This window comes from Anser cygnoides, chromosome 2, assembly GCF_040182565.1.
Source record: "Anser cygnoides isolate HZ-2024a breed goose chromosome 2, Taihu_goose_T2T_genome, whole genome shotgun sequence".
NCBI lineage: Eukaryota > Metazoa > Chordata > Aves > Anseriformes > Anatidae > Anser > Anser cygnoides.
This window is the reverse complement of record NC_089874.1, coordinates 94,342,608-94,362,965: the sequence shown is the minus strand read 5'-3', so window position 1 is coordinate 94,362,965 and position 20,358 is coordinate 94,342,608. Positions and strand designations below refer to the sequence as shown.

General features: G+C 40.1%; 1 protein-coding gene across 11 annotated transcripts in view; it reads left to right on the top strand.

The window, feature by feature from the left end:
* The window catches only part of MOCOS (molybdenum cofactor sulfurase), a 230,034-nt gene extending 213,379 nt beyond the window's left edge, over nucleotides 1–16,655 (top strand). For 9 of the 11 annotated variants that reach the window (XM_066992631.1, XM_048046067.2, XM_066992628.1 and 6 more), the window contains 3 exons: nucleotides 2,779–2,905; nucleotides 5,274–5,378; nucleotides 13,047–16,655. In XM_066992631.1, the coding sequence (XP_066848732.1) occupies nucleotides 2,779–2,905; nucleotides 5,274–5,378; nucleotides 13,047–13,193 (379 nt within the window). In that variant the 3' untranslated portion in view covers nucleotides 13,194–16,655. The other 2 variants (XM_066992625.1, XM_066992626.1) reach the window with 2 other exon arrangements.
* The last annotated feature ends 3,703 nt before the right edge of the window (nucleotides 16,656–20,358 follow it).

Below are 20,358 nucleotides of genomic sequence, written 5' to 3'. Positions count from 1 at the left end.
AGCATCTCACTTCCCACTCTGCAGCACAAGAGTGCTTGCCATGCAGTGCTTTCTCAGAGTGCTGAGAAAATTAATTCAGCATCATACAATCATAGAGGCATAGAATGGTTTGGGTTGGAAGGGACCTTAAGGTTCATGTGGTTCCAACCCCCCTGCCATGGGCAGGGACACCTCCCACCAGACCAGGTTGCCCAAAGCCCCATCCGTTCTGGCCTTGAACACTTCCAGGGATGGGGTACCCACAGCTACTCCGGGCAACCTGTGCCAGTGTGTCACCACCCCCAGAATAAAGAATTTCTTCCTAATATCTAATCTAATATTTAATTTATTATATACTGCATCATTGTTCTGCACTGCTACTGAATCACCGTTTATAAACTTTCAAAATATTGAACTATGCAATAAACATTTAAGAATCTGCACATAGTGGTCTTTATTAAACGGCTGTATTTTTTAGAAAGTATTAGTTAATTTCTTGGCATGTGGGTTTGGTTTTGTTTAATGGAAACCTGCTAAGATTTATATGACCCTTTCAATCTTCAGTTGAGTTTTAATAGTTTCTCTTTCTTTGCATCTTCTATAGTTAGTAAAATTAATCTTCCCCTTTACATTTGGGTCTTGAGAGGTGATCTAAAACAGTAACAGCAATTTAATTAAAAATTAGAATGTAACATACGGATGGAGAACTACATGTATAATGAGACAATCATCTCTGCTGTTGCCGTTATATGCCACCCCCTTGAAAATCCCCGTGGCCTGGCCTCATGCCCAAATGTTCTCAATACAAATACTCCCCTGAAGGTGAAAATAATCATTTTCAGGTTTGCCTGTTAAATATATGGAATGCTTTCTGCATTGCAGGGCCCACTGCTGTGGAAAATCCTAAGTACTCAAGCTAGCTTTGGCAAATGACATTGATTTTCACAACAGATCCTTGTTGAGATTTGCAGGATGAAGGTGCCTCTATCCAATTGATTGATGTTTTGAGGGAGAGGAAATAATGCGAATTTACTCCGATAAATGCTGCCAAGTAGTTAAAAGCAGTTCTGAGGGTTGGGGATAGGTGTGGGAGAGCTGAGGTACTTTGGAGGTGAGCCTGAGCAGGTAGAGGGAGAGTAGGAGTGTGGGCATTGCAGTCTCGGATGAGCAGCAGCACGGGCTGAAAGTAGAAACTAGAAGTGTTTTTTAGGAGCTGGTTCAGGGCATTGTGAGCCCAGCTCTGAGGTTATTGGGGCTTTTGATGCCCCCATTAATACCAGCTTGGGTAGCCAATGCTCGCATGTCACAAAATTTATTCAAAGCTCCCTCTGCACAGCGCCCACACTCCTTTCAGCCAGGTCTCCCTCCACACAGTCCACAGCAAAGGAAGGAAGCAAAACAGTGGAACTGAATTTGTTCATGAGTAACTGCTATTTTTTTCCCTGTCACTTTCAGCATCAGCATAGTCTACACTTTCCTTTGGCTCCTGTCTGCTCCGATCATGATAAGCTCTGCCTCAGCCGTGGATTGAGACATGCTTGTGGGATCTCTAGGGAAAAGTTGGAGCCCTTCAGCTTCCCACCCCACTTTCTACCCCCAGGCTCCTGAATCCTTGTGAACAGCGAAAGCTTGTCGGAGCCAGGGTTGTGTGGTTTGACTGAAAGTTGATTTATCCTTATGCACATTTGTCTGCTAAAGAAGATCTTCCAGACTATTTTAAATAAAATCAAGCCCTTTTTTCACCTAACAGACCTATTCTGCCAAGGCTGTTTGATGTGAACAGTTTTCCCTGTGCTTTGATTTTACATGTTTTTCCATATTTTAATTAAAACACATTTTAAACTTTTTGCCCTTACTTTATTAATATATTTTTTTTTTCCAAAACAGAAACCTCTTTTCACTACTTAACCCAGGTTTTTGTCTCTGCTGGAGGGTGTCTTATCCAAAAGTTGTCCAACTACAGCTGATGGAGCTTTGGAAGTTGTTCACGTCCATCATAGCTAATGCAAAATGAATTGTTCTTCCTCACTTCAGAGAACCTCCGTTACAGATTTTAGGGCTGTCCTTTTTTATGGTACTGGTAGGATTCTCCTTTAGGAGGACAGTGAAGACAACAATTCAAAGGTGCAGCCAGCTTTCTGATATTTGTATGCAGTCTGCTGTTCTCTCTCCCTCATGTATGTTCTCAGCACTGACACAAATCTACACCCTGGCAGTTCAAATGCTTGTAAAGAGGTGGAGATATCTCCACACAGAGATTAATTTTTTTCAAAACACCTGTCATTTGGTGCAATCTGTTGCAACCTAAAGGCAAATAATAATATAAGGAATACATTTCTCATAAGATGCCTTACTGGCCTTTTTCACCTTCAGCATCTGTAATTTTTGTCCCTTTTGCTACTGCAGCATATGCAGAATATGCTTGTATTTTGCTTTCTTTTTAGAAGCATTTAACCAGTCAAATTTAAACCAGCTTAGTCAAATGATCTTTTTATTTGCTACCATTATCCTTACATATAACTAATGAGGAAATTTTCTCATATGCATTATTTATAATTGCCACTCCGCATGCTTTCCTGGTTACAACCCTGAAGAAGCCACCTAGATCATTACAAATTCTAGTCAAATACTGTGTGCCTTTTTTATAGCCTTTGTAATAAAAATTGGTCCAAGTTATTATGGAGATTCATCTGTTTGATGAATCCTATTAGCCGCTAGCTTCTTACAGCACAAAAAACTAGTGCAGAACTCGCTAATAAAGCCTATTCTTTCTTTTCTGTTGTGAACTCTGTGGTACAGATTGGAAGACCCATTGGAAATAGAGGAATTAATCCAGCGTTTCCGTGCCAATATTGTCATCAGTGCACCAGAGTCCTTTGAAGAAGAAGAGTGGGCTGAGATTTCAATAGGTGCTCTGCGATTCCAGGTATGAACTTATCTCCCTTATCCTACTCCTACAGGATGTTGTCCTCTAGCGCAAAGCATTTTAAACTTGGAGACAGAGAATTTTTGTAAGGCTTTGACTGGAATATGGGTGGCACAGTATGTGCAGATGCAATTTATGAAGTGTGTAAAAAAAAAAAACATGATGTGACCTGTGACAAACATGCTGCAATGTAATTGAGAGGTTTTGACATATTTCTCCACCCCTTTTTTTATTTCATAATTCATAACATTTCCCACCTCCATCCAACTGAGGTGAAAAATAATCACTGTTTTGAGGCTGAGTTTGCGGCAAATATTGAACCAGCTTGTAACAAGAGAATATGAGCAGCTTTTAAGTATGATAGTCCAAACGCAGTCTCAGATTGCTGCACATTAAGAAAATGATTGCCAAAAGCCTGGACATGAATACCAGTGAATGATCACTGTCTATTGCTCTCTGGTGTATGCATTCTAATCTTCATTCAAGACATGTTTCTTAGTCTAGCCTTAGGTAGGGCTGTTTCATACATTATTCTTCATGTCATATCTAACAACATAATGTGCTTTGTACTGTAAGGAAAATGCTATCAAGTCAGACTTTGTTGGCAAAGAAATTCTTTTTAGAAGAACTTCAAAAAAAGTTCCATGAAGCAACACATGAAACCAAAGGGAAAGATGAATATATGCATTACGTGCTGTATTGGATTGGTCTGGTCCTTAGCTATGAAATGTGTATTTGTAAATGCATTGCCCAGGATGTGAAAGGGGTTTATTCATTGTTTGCTTGTGGATGATAGTGAAAGGTGTGAATAAGAGAAGTGTTAATGATGTCAGATCTAGAAGCCATGATAGAAATCGCTCCTAATTGTTTCTGGTCAGCATATCCTAAGAAATGGAAATGCTGTATTTTCAGTAAAGGTAGAAAATATGACCTATCTTCTCTCTTCTTCAGCATATTTTGAACAGCAAGCTGTAATAGGAGTTTAAAAAAATGAGGAAAAATTCTGCAGGGAGGAGACAAGGAATATAGAAGACAAAACCTTGAAGTATAGTTTCTTGAAGTGCAGATTTGCAGTAAGGAACTCAGCTCAGGATCCAGTTGTGGAATATACTGTAAAACAACAGTATATTCAGGATAAAACTGCTTTCCTGTTTCTGGCATTGAAATACCTTAGGAATGCAAGCCAAAAATAGAAAGGCTTATGCAATTCGCATTCTCTTTTCCAGTCTCTGCTATCCAGATACTGATGTAGTAACAGTAGAAATTATGTTAGTGGTGCTTGATGCCAGAAAAACAATAGAAGATGCTGTTGAACAAAGAAAAGTAGGCGAAAATACTTCCTTCTTTTGTCTTGTTTTTCTTTTAATAAAATATTAAAGCAGTGGAAAATCGTCTTCTGAAAAAGCTGAGCCAAATATACAGTTTTGATGGTTACACTGAAGAGTTGTACAAACAGTTCTAGATGTATCTCAAAGAAATAAAATAGCTCTTCAGAACAGCATATAGAAATATTTGCAGTGTAAGGTTTAATTAATTGACCTATTTGAAATTATGACAAATTTTACAACAGTAGAAAGTTTATACTGAGACATTTTAAAGAAGAGTTATTTTGTAAAATGTAGAGCTTTGCTAAAGGTGAGGATGCCATAGCAAGCAAAACTGGAATTTGCCTTCTTCATTTTAATGCTTTAAAAGGTAAGAAAAAATTCATAGCTGTTTTTTTTTTTCCTAAAAACACACCTTATTTCAAACAAGAATTATCTTTAGGAACCATGCTTTATATTATATATGATGTTAAACTAGAGGATCTCATTATTCCTTCTACCTACATAGACTTGTGGAAATTCACATTTTGCATTCTGATTATCTACAAGTGCCATGCCTGTAAGAAAGAATTTGGGATACTGTATCCCACAGAAATTGCACAGAAAAAAATGTTACCCAAAACCTGTTAGTTTAGCTCCAAGAGAGTCCTGCTTTGGTTAAATCCTGAGGCCTTGGCTTAATTTTATCTTCAGTTCTCCTTTGAGCGAGTAGCCCTGCCAGCCCACAGACAAAGTGAAGCAATCAGGAAATATAAATATGTAAATGCTTGGTATTTCTCATATTCTGTCTCTGGGAAAGTTTTCTTTAAAAAAAAAAAAAAAAGAACTAAAAATGCAGTGATACCTTTCCAAGTGGACCCTTGGAAAATGTACCTACATTAGGTGAACAGGACTGATCTTGTACACAATGAAAGCATTAAAGAACATAAGAAAAGTATGTAGAAAACGTATTTTTTATGATATTATGCTAGTCAGAAGCTTGTACTGTTCCATGTTGTACTGTTTTGACATATAGCAGTGACCTTCTTTAACTGAAATTTCAGGTTGTGGGTCCGTGTAGCAGGTGTCAAATAATCTGCATTGATCAACAGTCTGGGGAACGAAACAAAGAAGTTCTACAGTCTCTGTCTGCTGCAAGAGGTAGAAAGGTCAGTAAGTTACTCAAAAATAGCTGTACAGAAAGATGTAGTGCATTGCATGCATAGAGAAATACCTGCTGAGAGAATATTTACAATTACGTTCTTATGCTAATCATTACTATTTGTTTTTTCAGTCAAAAGAGGATGCACTTACAACCCAGATATGATATCTTTTATTTCCATAAAGTGTTCAACACATTTTTAATTCAGAAATTGACTATTACTATGAGTTATTTTTTAACTGTTCTAGCTATTGTTCAGCATGTACCACTTTACAATGTGTTTATTTTGGTCTTGACAAACATGAGCCAATGTGTTGATGTCATTCAAGAAGAGAAATGTGCAGAAAAATCACAAAGTGTTTGTGATGATCCAGTTAGCTCCTAAGACTCAACCTTACTGTTGCTGAGAGAAACTACTTAGCAGGAAATGCAGAGCAGACATGAATATAGACAAAGCTGAGAGTAATTGATTAGGAAAGTGACTGGGGAATAGGTTTGAAACACAGGCGTTGCTTCGAGTCTTTCTGCTTGCTCAGGTTGCATTACTTCTTGGAACTGAGAGTACTCAGACGATGGCTAGACAGATTGGCATCCCAAAAGCTTCACAAATCTCCTCAGAAGTATTTATTTAGCTGAAAATCCTTACTCTGAATTCACTCTTTACTGTTAAGCTTCTCTTGTAAAAGTTCGTCGGCCACTCTGGGCTCAGAAGCCTCGCCAATAACAGCCAAACACCAGAGACTGGGCACGGCACGGAGGCAGAGCAATAACAAACAGGTTGCAAATTGTTCACCCAAACAATGCACAACCAAGTTACAAATAATGCCCTCTTTGTTTAAAAAAAAAAAAAAAAAAATCAATTTGTCTCAGTGACTCATTAAGCAAACAAAGAGCTCCATTTCCAATGAGTGTTATCCTGGGGGAATAGCCCCGCCGGCTGGCTCCATCTCGGAGCCAGCTGCCTGGTGCAGGGAGGAGGCGAGCAGGCAGGGGCTGGCTGCCCAGGCACGGCTTCCTGCTGACCTGAGATGACTTGGGGTTGCACAGCAGGCTCTGGCATCCAGATTGCTGCAGTACGTGTGGGGTTGTGAGAGGAGCTCCTGGCCATGGCGGGTAGCCTGAGGACAAGAGCCTTCTCCAGGTAATGGTGAGCCACGGCTGGGACATCTGGGGCACAGCCGAGCATATTCTGGGTAGGGGTGCTGCCCTGTTTCCACGTGGGGCATGGAGGGCTCTCTCTACCCACAATCCTCATGTATTTTGCTGGATTATGACTTAAAGCCTCTGCAGAGGGACAGCAATCTGTATTTGGGGACCTTCTCAGGTGGCAAGAACACCTTCCCTGGGACACAGCTTCTCAGGAGAGGCAAAGCATCTCCTGCACACTTCTCACAGCAAAATTAAAATGAGCTTCTCTTTGGTTTTGATTAACCCTGGCAATGCAAAGGCTTTCTTGATGCGAACACTCCTAGGACCACGTGACTCATTCCTACAGAATTAAGGCAGAGAGAGCCATCCCGCCTCTTGGGAGCCTGGCGTCAGATAAAAGGAGCAGGGCAAGGCAAGGCGCTGCAGAGCACAGTGTTTCTGTTCACAGCAGGGGAGTGCTCTGCCTCCCTCAGCTGTGCAAAGATACTCATGCTGCAAAGAACAGGGCCTTCAGCTTTTTTTATTTTTCCCAGCCTTCAGCCAAAGATTACTCTCAGCGTTGCTGGCAGAAGGAGGCTTGTGAGCATGCCCTGCTCTGCCTAAGGCCAAGTCTTCTGGTAAGCTTGACAGCCAAAGGAGATAATTTGAACTGATAGCTTGCCTGAGTTGGTCTGTGAAGACCTCTCAGCCCATCCCTCCTGCAAGTCATCTGTGGGGTGAGGGTCACCAGCTGCTTATCAGTGAGTAGCACCTGAGGACTTTGGCATCTTCCTTGTGCTCAACAGACCTGGCAGAGGACACTCATCCAAACCTTTCATAGCGAGGAGGGGGAAGCAACACTACACTGAGTTCATGTGGCTGTGCTAAATTGCAGAGCTAATCCTTTGGTGACTCACGTCTGTAGCATGTGCTTTTCTGTTGAGGAGTCATATAATAGACAGCACTTTATTATTTTTATCAAATACAGATTCAGTGAAGGAATCTAGCTGTGTTTGTTCCCAGATGTCAGTAACACAATTTGAAGTACAACAAATGCAGCAAATATGATTTAAGCTAATTTCTCAGTACAAGGGGAACTGATATTTTTGAAAGGCCATTGTTGTTGCTCAATTTGCAAAACGTTAAAGACACCGCACATGTGAATGGCCAGCAAATCCTGCATGCCACATGTCAGTATTTAACATTTTGTTTTGTTTTTTTTCCAAGAATACCAACCCAGAAAAATATATTGTACTCTGTCAAGCCGGTAGCCCTAACTAAAGCACTGCCAATGAACTTCAATAATGACCTAAATAAAGTAAGGCTTGTAAGAGGTGGTTCAATATTTATTTCTGAAATCATATTTTTCTCCATTCCTCTGAGATCCCGGTGCACCAAGCTGAAAGACTGAGGCTTTGAATACATGGATTACTACTGAAAGTCAGAACCAGCTACTGTTATTAGCCACACAAGCAATTTGCATGTTTCCCTATAAATGTACGGAAGGGTGATGAAGCCCAGCCAGCTACTTCTTATGAAACCTTTTTTCACGTTGTTTGAAATAAAATGCAAACACCTCTACAAAGCGAACTTCAGTTCTACTGCCACAAGTTCTGAAAAAATACTCATTAAGAATTCCTTCTGTAATTTTTGACTGAAAAGGAAAAAATGAGCTCTCCTTCTGTGACAGAGCTCTCTGTGTTACTGCAGGAGACTACGAAAGACTAGATAACTACATTAAGCAAATAGCATAAAAATAGCCACATGCTGTTCCACATGCGTCACCACCTGATGCAAAAGGCACATGGACAGAAAGGAGATAACATTGAATTCTTGCCCATCTTCTGGGCTTTGCAGATGCAGTTTAACGCTAACAATAGCGGAAGCCCTGCGGTGGATTTGCAGCAGTGCTATGAGCTGGGACTTGCTGTCAAGGTAGCAAGGGGAATTGCATTAGCAGCCTGCCCCAGCGGCCTGTATGTATGGAATGTATGGGTAGCGGTACATCAAGGGAAATCCATTGTGTTTGCACATGCCCTTCTACACTAAAAAGGTTGTGGGGTTTTTTTCCTGTGGGCTGTTGATCCTCTTTTATGTCTCTCATTGTGCCTGGGAGAGCTCCCTTTCCTGTGGAATTAGACGCCACGCCTTTGGACTGCTTACTGAAACGTTAGCAGGGATAGCAAATGACTTCTCTTATCTGATGCATCATTATCATCATTTTCATAGTAATGCAGGGCTTTGCACTGTGCACTGCTTTTCATTCAAAGATCTGGAACACTTGCAAACACTGACTGGTATAATTAATAGACCCCTGAAATAATATGGTTCTCTTTTCTTGTTCGTGGCTGAAGTGGGAAATGCATTTATTTAAGGTAGAGAGCAAAGGAAAATCAGTTCTTAATAAAACACATTGCTGTCCAGTCATTTTCAACAAAAAATGTTTGGTGGTTTTTTGACATCAAGTTAAAACTTTTCTTTCTTTCCAATGTGAAAAACTAACATATCAAAAGCAAGTGCTTCCACTGTTCTATTTTCATAGAATCACAGAATCATTAAGGTTGGAAAAGACCCCCAAGATCTCCTGGTCCAACCATCCCCCTGCCACCAATGTCACCCACTAAACCATGTCCCTAAGCACCACGTCCAACCTTTCCTTGAACACCCCCAGGGACGGTGACTCCACCACCTCCCTGGGCAACCCATCCCAATGCCTGACTGCTCTCTCTCTGAGAAGAAATGTCTCCTCATTTCCAACCTGAACCTCCCCTGGCACAACTTGAGGCCATTCCCTCTAGTTCTATCACTAGTTACCTGTGAGAAGAGGCCGACCCCCAGCTCCCCACAATCTCCCTTCAAGTAGTTAATAGAGCGCTTAACTGATTTATTTTGTAAGGCTTTACTGAAAAGTTTTGGTGCAATCAGAGCTAATAAAACATCCTTGCATTAAAAAAATAATAATAAAAATAATTCAGATTTAATAATTTCATCTTCCAAACCTTTGCATGGGAGGGAGGTTATGTTATATGAATAAAGTGAGCAGGTGAATTTATCTGTTGATAGAAGGCAGCTGAGAGCTACATCCAGGGGCAAAATCCAGAGCTCCTCTATCCAACGCTCAGTGTTAGCGTGCAGTATTCTTTGTGTGCTTGTTACACATTCTAGCAGGGCACTTTCCCTACCAAGTGCTAGTTTGAATTAACCAACTGTTTAGGAGCAGTATCTTAAAGGCCGCTCATCTCAGCCTTTGTCAGATGTAGCACCTCCCATTTCTGTCTAACAAAAGGAGATAGGGTACCCAGGATATTTCTGTCAGTAAATATCCAAGAAGTGCATATTGTTGTTGATCCAGTAAAAGTATTTGAAACAACATGCAAGGATGACAGCATTTTATAGCTCCTCGTTTCAGTGAGTGTGATGACTATCGTGTGATTCCCACTTGGCAAGAGTACATTTTATCCGTTTATCCCAGCAGTCAACATTGTAGTTTTACTGATCAAGAAGCTTTACATGAAGTTTGAGAGTTATATGAAGAGTCCCTACTGCCACCTGTGTCACAATCCAGCCCTTTGCTCTGTTCTGGGTGTGCTCTGGAGAGTTTATATGCCAAATAAAATGCCCTTGAAGTTTGGAAAGGGTAGCAACAGCAGAAAGAGATTATGCAGTTCATTGTAATGACTCTGCAGGCTGTAATCTCTGTGTCTGAAAGCCTCATTTTTCAACACTGAAATGTGAGAAGGGACAATTTGCCACATTTTCTATTTCTTTTGAAACAGAGATAGAATGACAGGATGCACAGCTTTTGTGGTTGTTTGGTAGTATTTTTGTTGAGTCAATATTTGTAATTACTAGAAAAGCAAGGAAATTTACTTAAAAGATACTAAATTCATTTCTGGTAATCACAAGCAAAATTCTGGTCATTCAGAAGAGCAAGATGTCAGCAATGAAAGTGATTTTACAGGAAAACACTCATCCAAGCAGGCATTAATACTGAAATATGTATACCATCAGTATAATATCACCTTGAAAACTCCTCAGGCATCATCCAGGCTCAGAACTCAAAAAAATATTGAGACCTAGATGCCCAGTCAGAGTAGAGGAATAACAATGCATTAAAATAGTATTTAAGAACTCCTGCAAATAAGATATACTCACACACGCCTTTTCTGAAATAATCATGGAGTGTTTAAAGTGCTTTAAGAAAAAAAAATGTGGCTGGATGATTCAAAGCAATAGAAATAAGGTAAATTAAGTTACCCACACTGAACAATCTGCCTAGATTTATATTAGTCTTTTTAAAGTAAGTCAAGTTGTCAATACAGTGAATATATGTTAAAAATTCTCACGTATCAAATTAGTTGACTCACACAGATGAGTTATAAAATGCCTTCCTATGTGAAGTACAGGGTGGCGTGGACTAATATTCATTTTATAATACTTGTTTTATGATTGCCTGATTTTTTTAAACAAATTATGGCAACTGTCATTTTTACATTAGGGTGCAGGAATTAAATGCAGGATATTAAGTTCAAGGCTGAAAAAGACATTATTTATGCCAGTGGAGAAACCACAGCTTGTCAACAAATAAGAGAAAAACAAGAACAGGGTATTAATATTATGTACTCTAATATTTTAAATGAAGCAGTTACTGACTTACCATTTTGCCATTACGGTTTACCCAACACAGTCACTGTGCTAGCGGATTGGGATCCTGCTGCACTGTGGTCACTGCTCTGCATTTCATACTCAAACACTCACCAGAAGGATCTACCCTACTACATCCACTGGTGTTGGCACCATTGTGGTCACTGGTACCCAAAAAGTATCATAAGTAGGATAAGCCTGATCAGGTCCATTTAGGTGGAATGCCTGTGAGATGAAGAAATAACAGAAATAACCAAAAAGATGTACTTGGGAGCTATTTTTCTTTGTAATGTGTAGGATTACAAATGAAGCAGAAAGACCCCAATTCGGAGCCACACTGGGGCAATGGTTGGATAGATCTCTGCTTTACAGCATCACAGTTGCTTGAGAGTAGGTCTCAGCCTTAAATCTCACTAATTCTTTGAAGACTAAAAGCTGTTTCATGTTACCTCGTTACTGTATTTTTATGTAATTATATAGTGCAGGAATTTGAGTAAACATCCTGCATTTTAAATCTATCAAACATGCTCCCTTAAATTCAACCAACACATTTGGTTATTTTTAATTTATTGCAATTCCTTTAGTATATTTTTCTAAACCTGCTGTAAATGTAATTCTCTCCGTTTCAGGATCATTGATCTGAACAATGGCAAAAAATGTCATCAGGAAATGGAGAAGGAGCGCAGAGTTTTATTTAAAAAATGTGTTTGTTCAGACATACCAAATGAATTACATTTGCTTATTTATTTATATTACACTTTTGAATGACTGTTCATTTGTAGCCTACCAAAATCAAATACTTTTTATTGAAACCTGTAAAAAATTGACAAGAAAATTAATGTTGGCTTTCCAAGTCCTTCGGTTTGAAGAGCAAAGACATTCTGAAGTCTACAATTATCAATTTAACATTTAATTAATTAATTAATTAATTAATTTAATCTTCAGTATTTGTTTCTTTCTTTCTTATGTATTTTTTTTAGCTGTTTTCTAATTGCTTGGAAAATATTATCCTAAGGTTGCAAATCTGTTTCTTGATGCACATTTCTATGTTCTCCACAGGTGGAAAATAAAACCAGAGAAGCACACCAGTCTTTAATGTGACATTTCCACATCACACCCAGCTGTTCATAGCTGTAACTGTAAAGTCTAATGTCCTTAAAATTAATACCATACATAGGAGTGCAGACACTCAGACCAGATTTTCAGTGCCTGTGAGCATTTACATAGTAGGTGAAGTGGTTATCCTCCTTTTTGTTTCTTTATTATCCAGTAATACAAGGACACGTCTAAATATTTGTAATATTTACCTAGTGTGGCTTCACAGCTAATGACAGATAACAAGCGTTAATCGTAATCAAACAAACTTTCTGAATATTTTCTGTAAAATATACTAAAATATTAATAAAAACATATGAAGGGAAATTCACCAAGGCTAGACAGAACAAAGTTCTGTTAAGAAAGCAAACAATTCATGGTAGAAGACCCAAGACTTTTCCTCGCTGTTGGAACATACATGCATTCTGGTGCTGCCTAGCCTTTATGTGTGAAAATGTATTAACTGTATTTGTCAAGAAGCCAGAAGAGTCATTAAATGACAAGACTGTGAGCGAGTGTAAATTACATATATGATACTATGGAACTCATGATGAAATACTGCGTTATTTATCCACTTACTTAAGGTATTCTTCTTAAATAGCATGGGGTTAGCTCTTGTTTACCAGTCTATTATAGTTAATTAGTGAAAATATTCTTAATTACATTGAGATCACACATACATCCTTATTCTTAAAGCAAAATTGTTTTTCTAAGCATATCTGGGTTGTGAGATCCTCCATAGATCTGATTACTTTACCATGAGTCGCATCTCAATGAATATTTTGTTGTGTTTTTTTTTTTTTTTCAGACAAACTTTGGTGTATACCTGATGAACCAGCCCTTGTGTTCATCCTTTCCAGATATGTTATCTGTTGGGTCTCAAGTACTTCCAGTGTTGAAGGAGAATACAGAAATTCAACGCCCAACATCCAGTGAAGAAAAATGTTCAGGATAGAAGATGAGACTTACATGCAACTCTAGGGAGAAGTCAGTAGCCAGTTATTCAAAAAAAAAAAAATCTTCCGCTCATTTGCTTCTGCTTTGAGTTTTTTAGTTTTCTGTTTGCAGTAAACGTTATCAGATGGCAGTACCCTTGATAATTATACCTCACCTACATGTTTTTGCTTGCGATTAAATTACAGCAGCCATAACTCTTATTTTGTTCAATTGCTTCAGGATGCAACAGGTTTGATCAAGTTTTACTAGTGGATGACTCCCAAAACAAGCCCAATGTTGCTGTCAGAAACCTACATCTCAATGAAGGAAAGTAAACATAGCAATGAACTACTTCCTTATGCTGCTTTGTTAAAACCACATTTGGGAGAGAGGACGCAGGACGTGCTTTAGAGACAACATAGGTGGGAAGGGGATAGTGGAAGAGTGACAAGAGAGTAGCAGTCCTTTCAGCTTTTCAAAAGTGAAACTGCAGGTGACGTACAGACAGTCTGAAGCACAGAAGAAGAGTGAGTTGGCATTGGAAAATGTGTGTCATCCTCTTGGGAAAAGATGTCTGAGGATGCCAAAAAGGCGCAAAGATCAATGAAGATTCAGTATGCCTTTACAAAAAGACATTCCTATGAAGCAATTTCATCCATTTGTTCTCAATGTCTTTTTCTCATTCCCACTTGCCACTTTTCCATCTGATCCATTTTATGTGACGACTTCCCACACGTTTCCGTACATATTTGAGACTGTTGACATATTATTTCTAATTAGAGATTTCTCAACTAATCCAGTCGTAATTTCTATACCAACTTTGCTTATGCTTAGCAATCTCAAATGGCCAAGATGTTGAAACATCCACTTGAGGGAATTCTTGAAAGTCAAGAATACTTCTCCATCCTGAAAAGGTCAAAGCATTCTTTTTTCTTACTCATTGTGGTAGTTCCTGAGCATTTGATAATGTCCTTCTTGGAAGGCTTTTAAGTTCTTGACTGCCATAAACGACTCATGCTTTCTGATTATCTGAAACCTAGGACTTAACTGATACATGAATTCTTGCAAAAATAAGTAAATAAATAAAGCCACACATTGAGAGAGAGAGAGAGAGAGAGGGAGGGAGAGAGGGAAAAAGAAAGAAACAGAAAGCTTGGGAAGTCACTATAAAACAAGATTGAATGTACTGTAGCCAGGTGTTTTATGACTGCCAACATGTGTTCAACCAGCCACAAGGCAATTTCATACTTCCAGGAAGTCCTCCTGGAAAAGGAAATTCTCCTAGACTGGCTGCTTTATTGCCAGTTGGGAAGGGAAATTTTGACCCCATTAAAAGCACTGTCTGAACTCTCATCTAGCATGATTTAGGCCTTCCTTGGAGTAGTTTTGGCTCAAACTGTGTGAAAGGGCTTCTGGCTGAATCAATGCTTGAGTTGTTTGAGCGCAGCCTTCGAGGGGAGCAGGCAGCTTTGTGAAAGAATTGGTCAAACAGTCCTTCTGAAAAGGGAGTGATTACCCCAGAGCAGCATTCGGTGGGAAAAGGGAAGTGCATCACCCGGTGTGTGAATCAGAATTCAGTAGATAGGTAGTCTTTTCTTTCCTTTCTCTTTTTTGTTCTTTTGAAGAACTGGTTTTACTCACTTCAGCTGGAACAGACTGTTATTAGTCTCTCAGCAGAGCTTTGTAATGGAAATAAGGAGAGACACTATCTGTTTCTTACAACCTGCCATAAAATACGTGGATAGAGAGAGGTGTTTTATATGTATGTAAACTGAGGATCAGGTTTTTGAGGATTTTGTGAGTTGTATCTTCCACTTCAGAGCACAAGCAATGCTCCTTGATGTCTGCTTTGAAAGCCAGCGGTTTTCTCTGTCTAATAGTCAATTATCTGATGTTGTAATGAGCAGGCTTTTTGGAACCTTGAAAAGCAGTTTCCTGGTTTTTAAATCTCTTTTGCTGTTTCACTCTTTGCCTTTCTGTTATGCAGAACATCGCTTTGTTGGATAGAAAGCCAGCACAGCGCTGGCAAATTTAATATGAAGAGACCTGCTGTATGCTGACCTTCAGGTGATCTCTGGCGCTTTACTCTGTCCTCTTCACCTCACCGGTATGTCATTTGTTTAAAATGGCACAGAAGTTAGAAGAGGAAATTGAAAGCAAACCTCAGCAAGCTCTGTTTTACTTGTTATTGGATTTACTGCCAAATAAGTCACTTTGGTACACAGTAGCTTGACAAATACTGTTTGTAAATAGCCTTAATGCAATGTATGATAACTAAGGATGAGAGGATTTGAACTTTAAAAATGTCATGCTTGGTCATTCTGACCTATTATTTACAGGCAATTACACTTTCTCTCTCCTGTGGCCTAGTAATATTGCATCAAGAATAATTTTGTCATTTTACAGGGGGGAAAAACAGTTTCTCTGATGTATGAACATGCTCATTAGTATATTCTGTGCATTTCCCACAAGGAACATCTTTGCGCTGTAGCGATAGGAAATGTCACAATGCTTCAGATTGATGTAAGAGACACAAGGAATCTTTCATCTCAACAAGGAATAATATTTCCCTTATAGTAAGTGGAGTGTCACCAGCAGTATTGAGATGTCTTCCCATCAATGAAGACAGATTCTTCTCAATGACAATACTTTGTGGAAAGTCTTGAAGCAGGAGGATTCATGCTTAAACATCATGCACTGTAAGTTTTGTAGAAAGAACATCCTTCCCATAATGTGATAAAAAATTCAAAGAATGGAGAAACCGAGCATAATACAAAATGAGGTATGGCATGAGCGAAAAGGACATAAAAACTTCAAAACACTATGTATATTACGTAGAAAGATTAAGTGCTTTATAAAGGGGTCACTTCTCAATGTTCTGAGTATATAGAAAAAATACAATTTCATATGAATGCAGACTCTTTCATCTAAGTACTCTCATTGCTGCAAAATTAAATCTTTGGACTAATTACAGATATATATTTACTTTCTATGGATAAAAAATGTATTTAATACAACATTTCCAGAGTGCTGTGTGTAGAAAGTCCTCTACATATTTGAAAACTAAGTCTATATTTCCTTACGATAAATTATTCAGACACATTCTATTTTCCATGGGACTTAACTCCTTCTCAAATCTCAAGGCAAAAATTATGATTATTACAAGCTCCAATAATAGCCAAGAGGCTGGAATCACAGAACATAAATCAGCATTTTTAGGAGAAGCCTCTGAACTGTGTTCACTGATATGACTAAGATAATTCAGACACATTGTGTTTATACATTTTCAATGGCATCTTTCAAAATGTGGTCAAAAATTTTGGTCATTGTTCTGTCAAAATCATGTACAAATCAAAAGGAAAGACTGCATAATAACTTGATTGTTGTTCACAAATTATGGAAATTATGCTATGCATTTCTTCTTCAGTCTGTTTTTTAACTTTCTTGGAAATGAGGTCAATAAAATACATATTGTACTCGACATGTCTAGTGGTGGTGTTTGCATTCCTGAACTTTGAGCTCGGGAGATGCTAAGTTCTGCTTCGAGGCATTGCCGGGCTCACTGGGCGAACTTGTGGCTGACTGGCAGGATGTCTCATCGCTGCTGGGATTCACAGGTGAGGTGTTCCTCCAGCTATCATGCTGACAGCCTCTGCCGAGTCAGCATGCCAATCAGTTGCATACTCGGTTCAAGCCCTGCACAAAATGCAGTAATAATCACTGGTTTCCTGTAAAATATTTCCAGGGGCACTCCTGTTGGAGCGACCTCTGCTATCCGGAGGTTAGAGGTCGGAGCCCCTCACCAAGGGTGCTGGAGAAGAGCAGGTTCAGCTCCTTTGCCTGGAGGGACCCAGAACCACCTTTTCCCCCTGCATAAACCACAGGCAGTAGGCGTGACTGGGGACTTAACAGGGCTGGGTGTGTGTGGGAATCACAGGGAAGGCCTGTCACTCCCTTCTCACCAGGTTTGCGCGGAAATGATCCGTGATTCACCGGGCCAGAGAGAGAGGGACACGGACACAATGAGACAGGATCCAAGCATGACTCTGAACTACCCATTCACGCTCTTTTGGACTCACTGAAGATGGGAGGGGAAGAATGACTGTGAGCCAGCAGGTAGGTGGCTCCGATGGAGTTGAAAGATGTGCGTATGTCCCCGTCCCTGTGATTACACAGCTGTCATGAGGCAGCTACTCAGACAAAACATAGACACGGCCCCTGCAGATGGGAGGAGAAGGCAGGGCACTCCTCCTCTCCCCTGGGCGCATGAGCCAGTGGGCTACGGAGGCTTCTGTCCTTCCTTCCTCAGGCTGTCAGCACTTCAGAGCAACGTGGAACTAAAACAAGACCAGATGGGAACACCCCGAATGGGTTTTGGAATAGGCAACCACAGCAAATGTGAGCTGAGGCCTCTCAGACAGAAACAGGAAACAAACCCACGTTTCTGACTGCCTGCTAGGTGCACCAGCCTGGAGGCCAGAGCGAAAAGAAGAGAAAAAATAGGGGAGGGAAAGAAAAGCGGCATCCCCTGAAGTCAAATTTTAAAAGGAAGTAGTAATACGCATCTCTCCTTCACAGAGTTTGTAATTTTTTTTTATGAAAGAAAGGACTTAGGTACCCTCAGGCCTACAAATCGGATTCAGAGGACTCAGAATCATCAACAGAGAGGTACCTCTTAAGCAAGGTGCCATTTAAGATGCCTCTGTTCCCTCCCTTTCATGTCAACTCAGTCGAATGGCTACTGTGGGTCCCTCTTGGTGGAAAAGAAAATAGGCAGGTGCCCTGCGCTAGGACGTGACTCACTCAGGGCTGCAGAGAGAGATCTTAGGGAGGTTTCACGTGAGGCATCCGTCCATGAGCATCACTGCCATGTGCAGAGACACACTGGGAACCTCTGTAATAATCACAGCAATACATGTCACAGAGCTAGTTAGTCATTTATCTGCTCTGCTATTAAGTCTTCCTGGAAGGATGGTAATCAGGAGCTGTGATCGTAGAGAACAGATCACGGCAAGAGCAGGATGGGGAAAGTGAACAAATGAAAAAAAGAAAAAAAAATGCATGTGGTGGCATTTCTGACCAAGAATTGTTCAAGGGTTTCTCAAATACCCACCAAGTCTGACGCAATATGAGAAACAAGGGAAGTTTGATTTAGAAGACACAAAAGAAGTGTCTGGTGCAGTGCTGCTGTTATTTTGTCACTGATGTACTCCTTTTGCTGTTTGCTAGCTAATGAATAGACAGATGAAAGTACTGGCGAAGGTTGTTGGTGTGATCTGAGTACAGCCGCCTCATGGCAAATTTGAAATTATGCTGAAAATGGAGAGCCACTTGCACACGCACAGCCTGTAATTAGGTGCATTTCTATGTTAATCCCAGTTTCTGGTGTGAGCCAATCTATTCCAGATCGGCAACCAAAGATTGTCAGCACAGTGAAAATCTGGATGTCAACATCAGCTTATCCCAGATGACCAGCATATTCCATCTTTAAGCCCGTCTCATGCTTTCTGCTGCTTCTCAGAGGTAAGTGTCCCATCTGGATTCAAGTACCCTGGCTGGAATTTATAATGCAGAGATGGCTTCTCGGTCCAGGAGTGAGATCAGCTTTCAGTTTCTGAAGGGCCTGTGTTTTTCCATGAGGATGTGTTTGAAATGCCAGGCATGATCTAATGTCAAATCTGTTGTTTTCTGGTACTTACAAGGGATGGATCAGATAAAGTTGTTGAAAGTTCACAAGTTACTATTTCTCAAACCAAACCAAATCTAGAAGATGATAGAAGGCCCTACACTGCTGGACCCTGCTCATTTCCACAAATGAAAGAGTCTCTGAGGTATCCATCATTGTTTTCATGGGTGTAATTTCCTGTGGGTTGTGTATTAGATATTTGTAATTTCACTGATTTAGCCAAATGCTATGGACTGTGGCTTATCCTCAGAGCCTTTGTATTTAGTGCCATATTAAATAAGTTTCTTTTAGCGAACTCTTCAATAATGAAATGAAATTGAATTTTTCTTGCATCAAGTGTTTGCCTTTATTCTGTTTTAAGGAACCAGAATGCACAGTTTGTGTATTTGACTTGATAGCCAAAGCTCACTGTAATGATTTAATGCACTTGAAAAGAAAAAGCTCTCATAATGTGTTGGTTCATTTGTCAGTCAGTACTTGTAAGAAGCTGTGATGTTCCTCAGTAATTCACCACGGCTCTCTAGGAAATTAGAAAAAAGAGCTAAGCTACAGGAGTGGAGCATGGATTGCGAACACTCATGTTCTGGAAGAGTTTACGCTGCTCATCTATCTATTTTCAAGCACAAGAAGCAGAACAGTCTAAACCATTTTATTTTTAGTCTTGGAAAGTCACCTCTGAAAAAAAGCACACACGTTTTTCCAAGGGAGCACAGGATGTGGCAGCCCATGTCTTGTATCGGACCCACAGTTGGGACTCTAGCTAGGCAAAAAAGGGTGACATCCGTGTAGGCAGAAGGAGTCCTCAGACATGTAAAACTGCAGAATAAAGTTCTGTAATGCAGCTTTATACCCTCTCTTTTTCATCAAACACCATGGAGCAGCTTACAGCAGATAGCTGGCTGAAACCTGAGCATCTCCAGGGAGACCGCAGGACCAGGGGCCCGTGCCCCTCTCCAGACACTGACCCACTGTGCCCCACTCAAAATGTGTACCAGGAACACAGTCTGAAAACAGCCACTGCCAGCTCCTGCCGTAGCACCTGGGTTGTATGTCATGGCCAGAGACAATTAGAGCAATTAAAAGCCATTAAAAGCCAAAAAACATTGCTAATTTAGCTTGCTAAGCTCAGAAGGTTTCTAGTTAGCTAGTTCATGGTTTTATGTTAGGGAAGTACTTTGTCAAGTTAACATGCTATTTTATGTCTTGTAGTGGTGTAATGGATCCATTTGGTATTCATTCAATCTCACATGCCTTTCCCACTGCCACAGCGTGGTAATTTGGAACTATTTACCGGCAAAGTGAGGAATATGTCGAGGAAGAGAGAAGCTGACATTTCATTGAGTGGGTAACCTGAAACAATTGGTTGCATCAGTCAAGCAAGACTGAGGGTTGTGTGCATCAGCAGCTTGCCTGAAACATTATGAAAAATGCAAGTGGATTCCTACTAGGCCTTTGTTGCAAAGTGTAAAAACAATACAGGCGAGCAACCATGTATTTA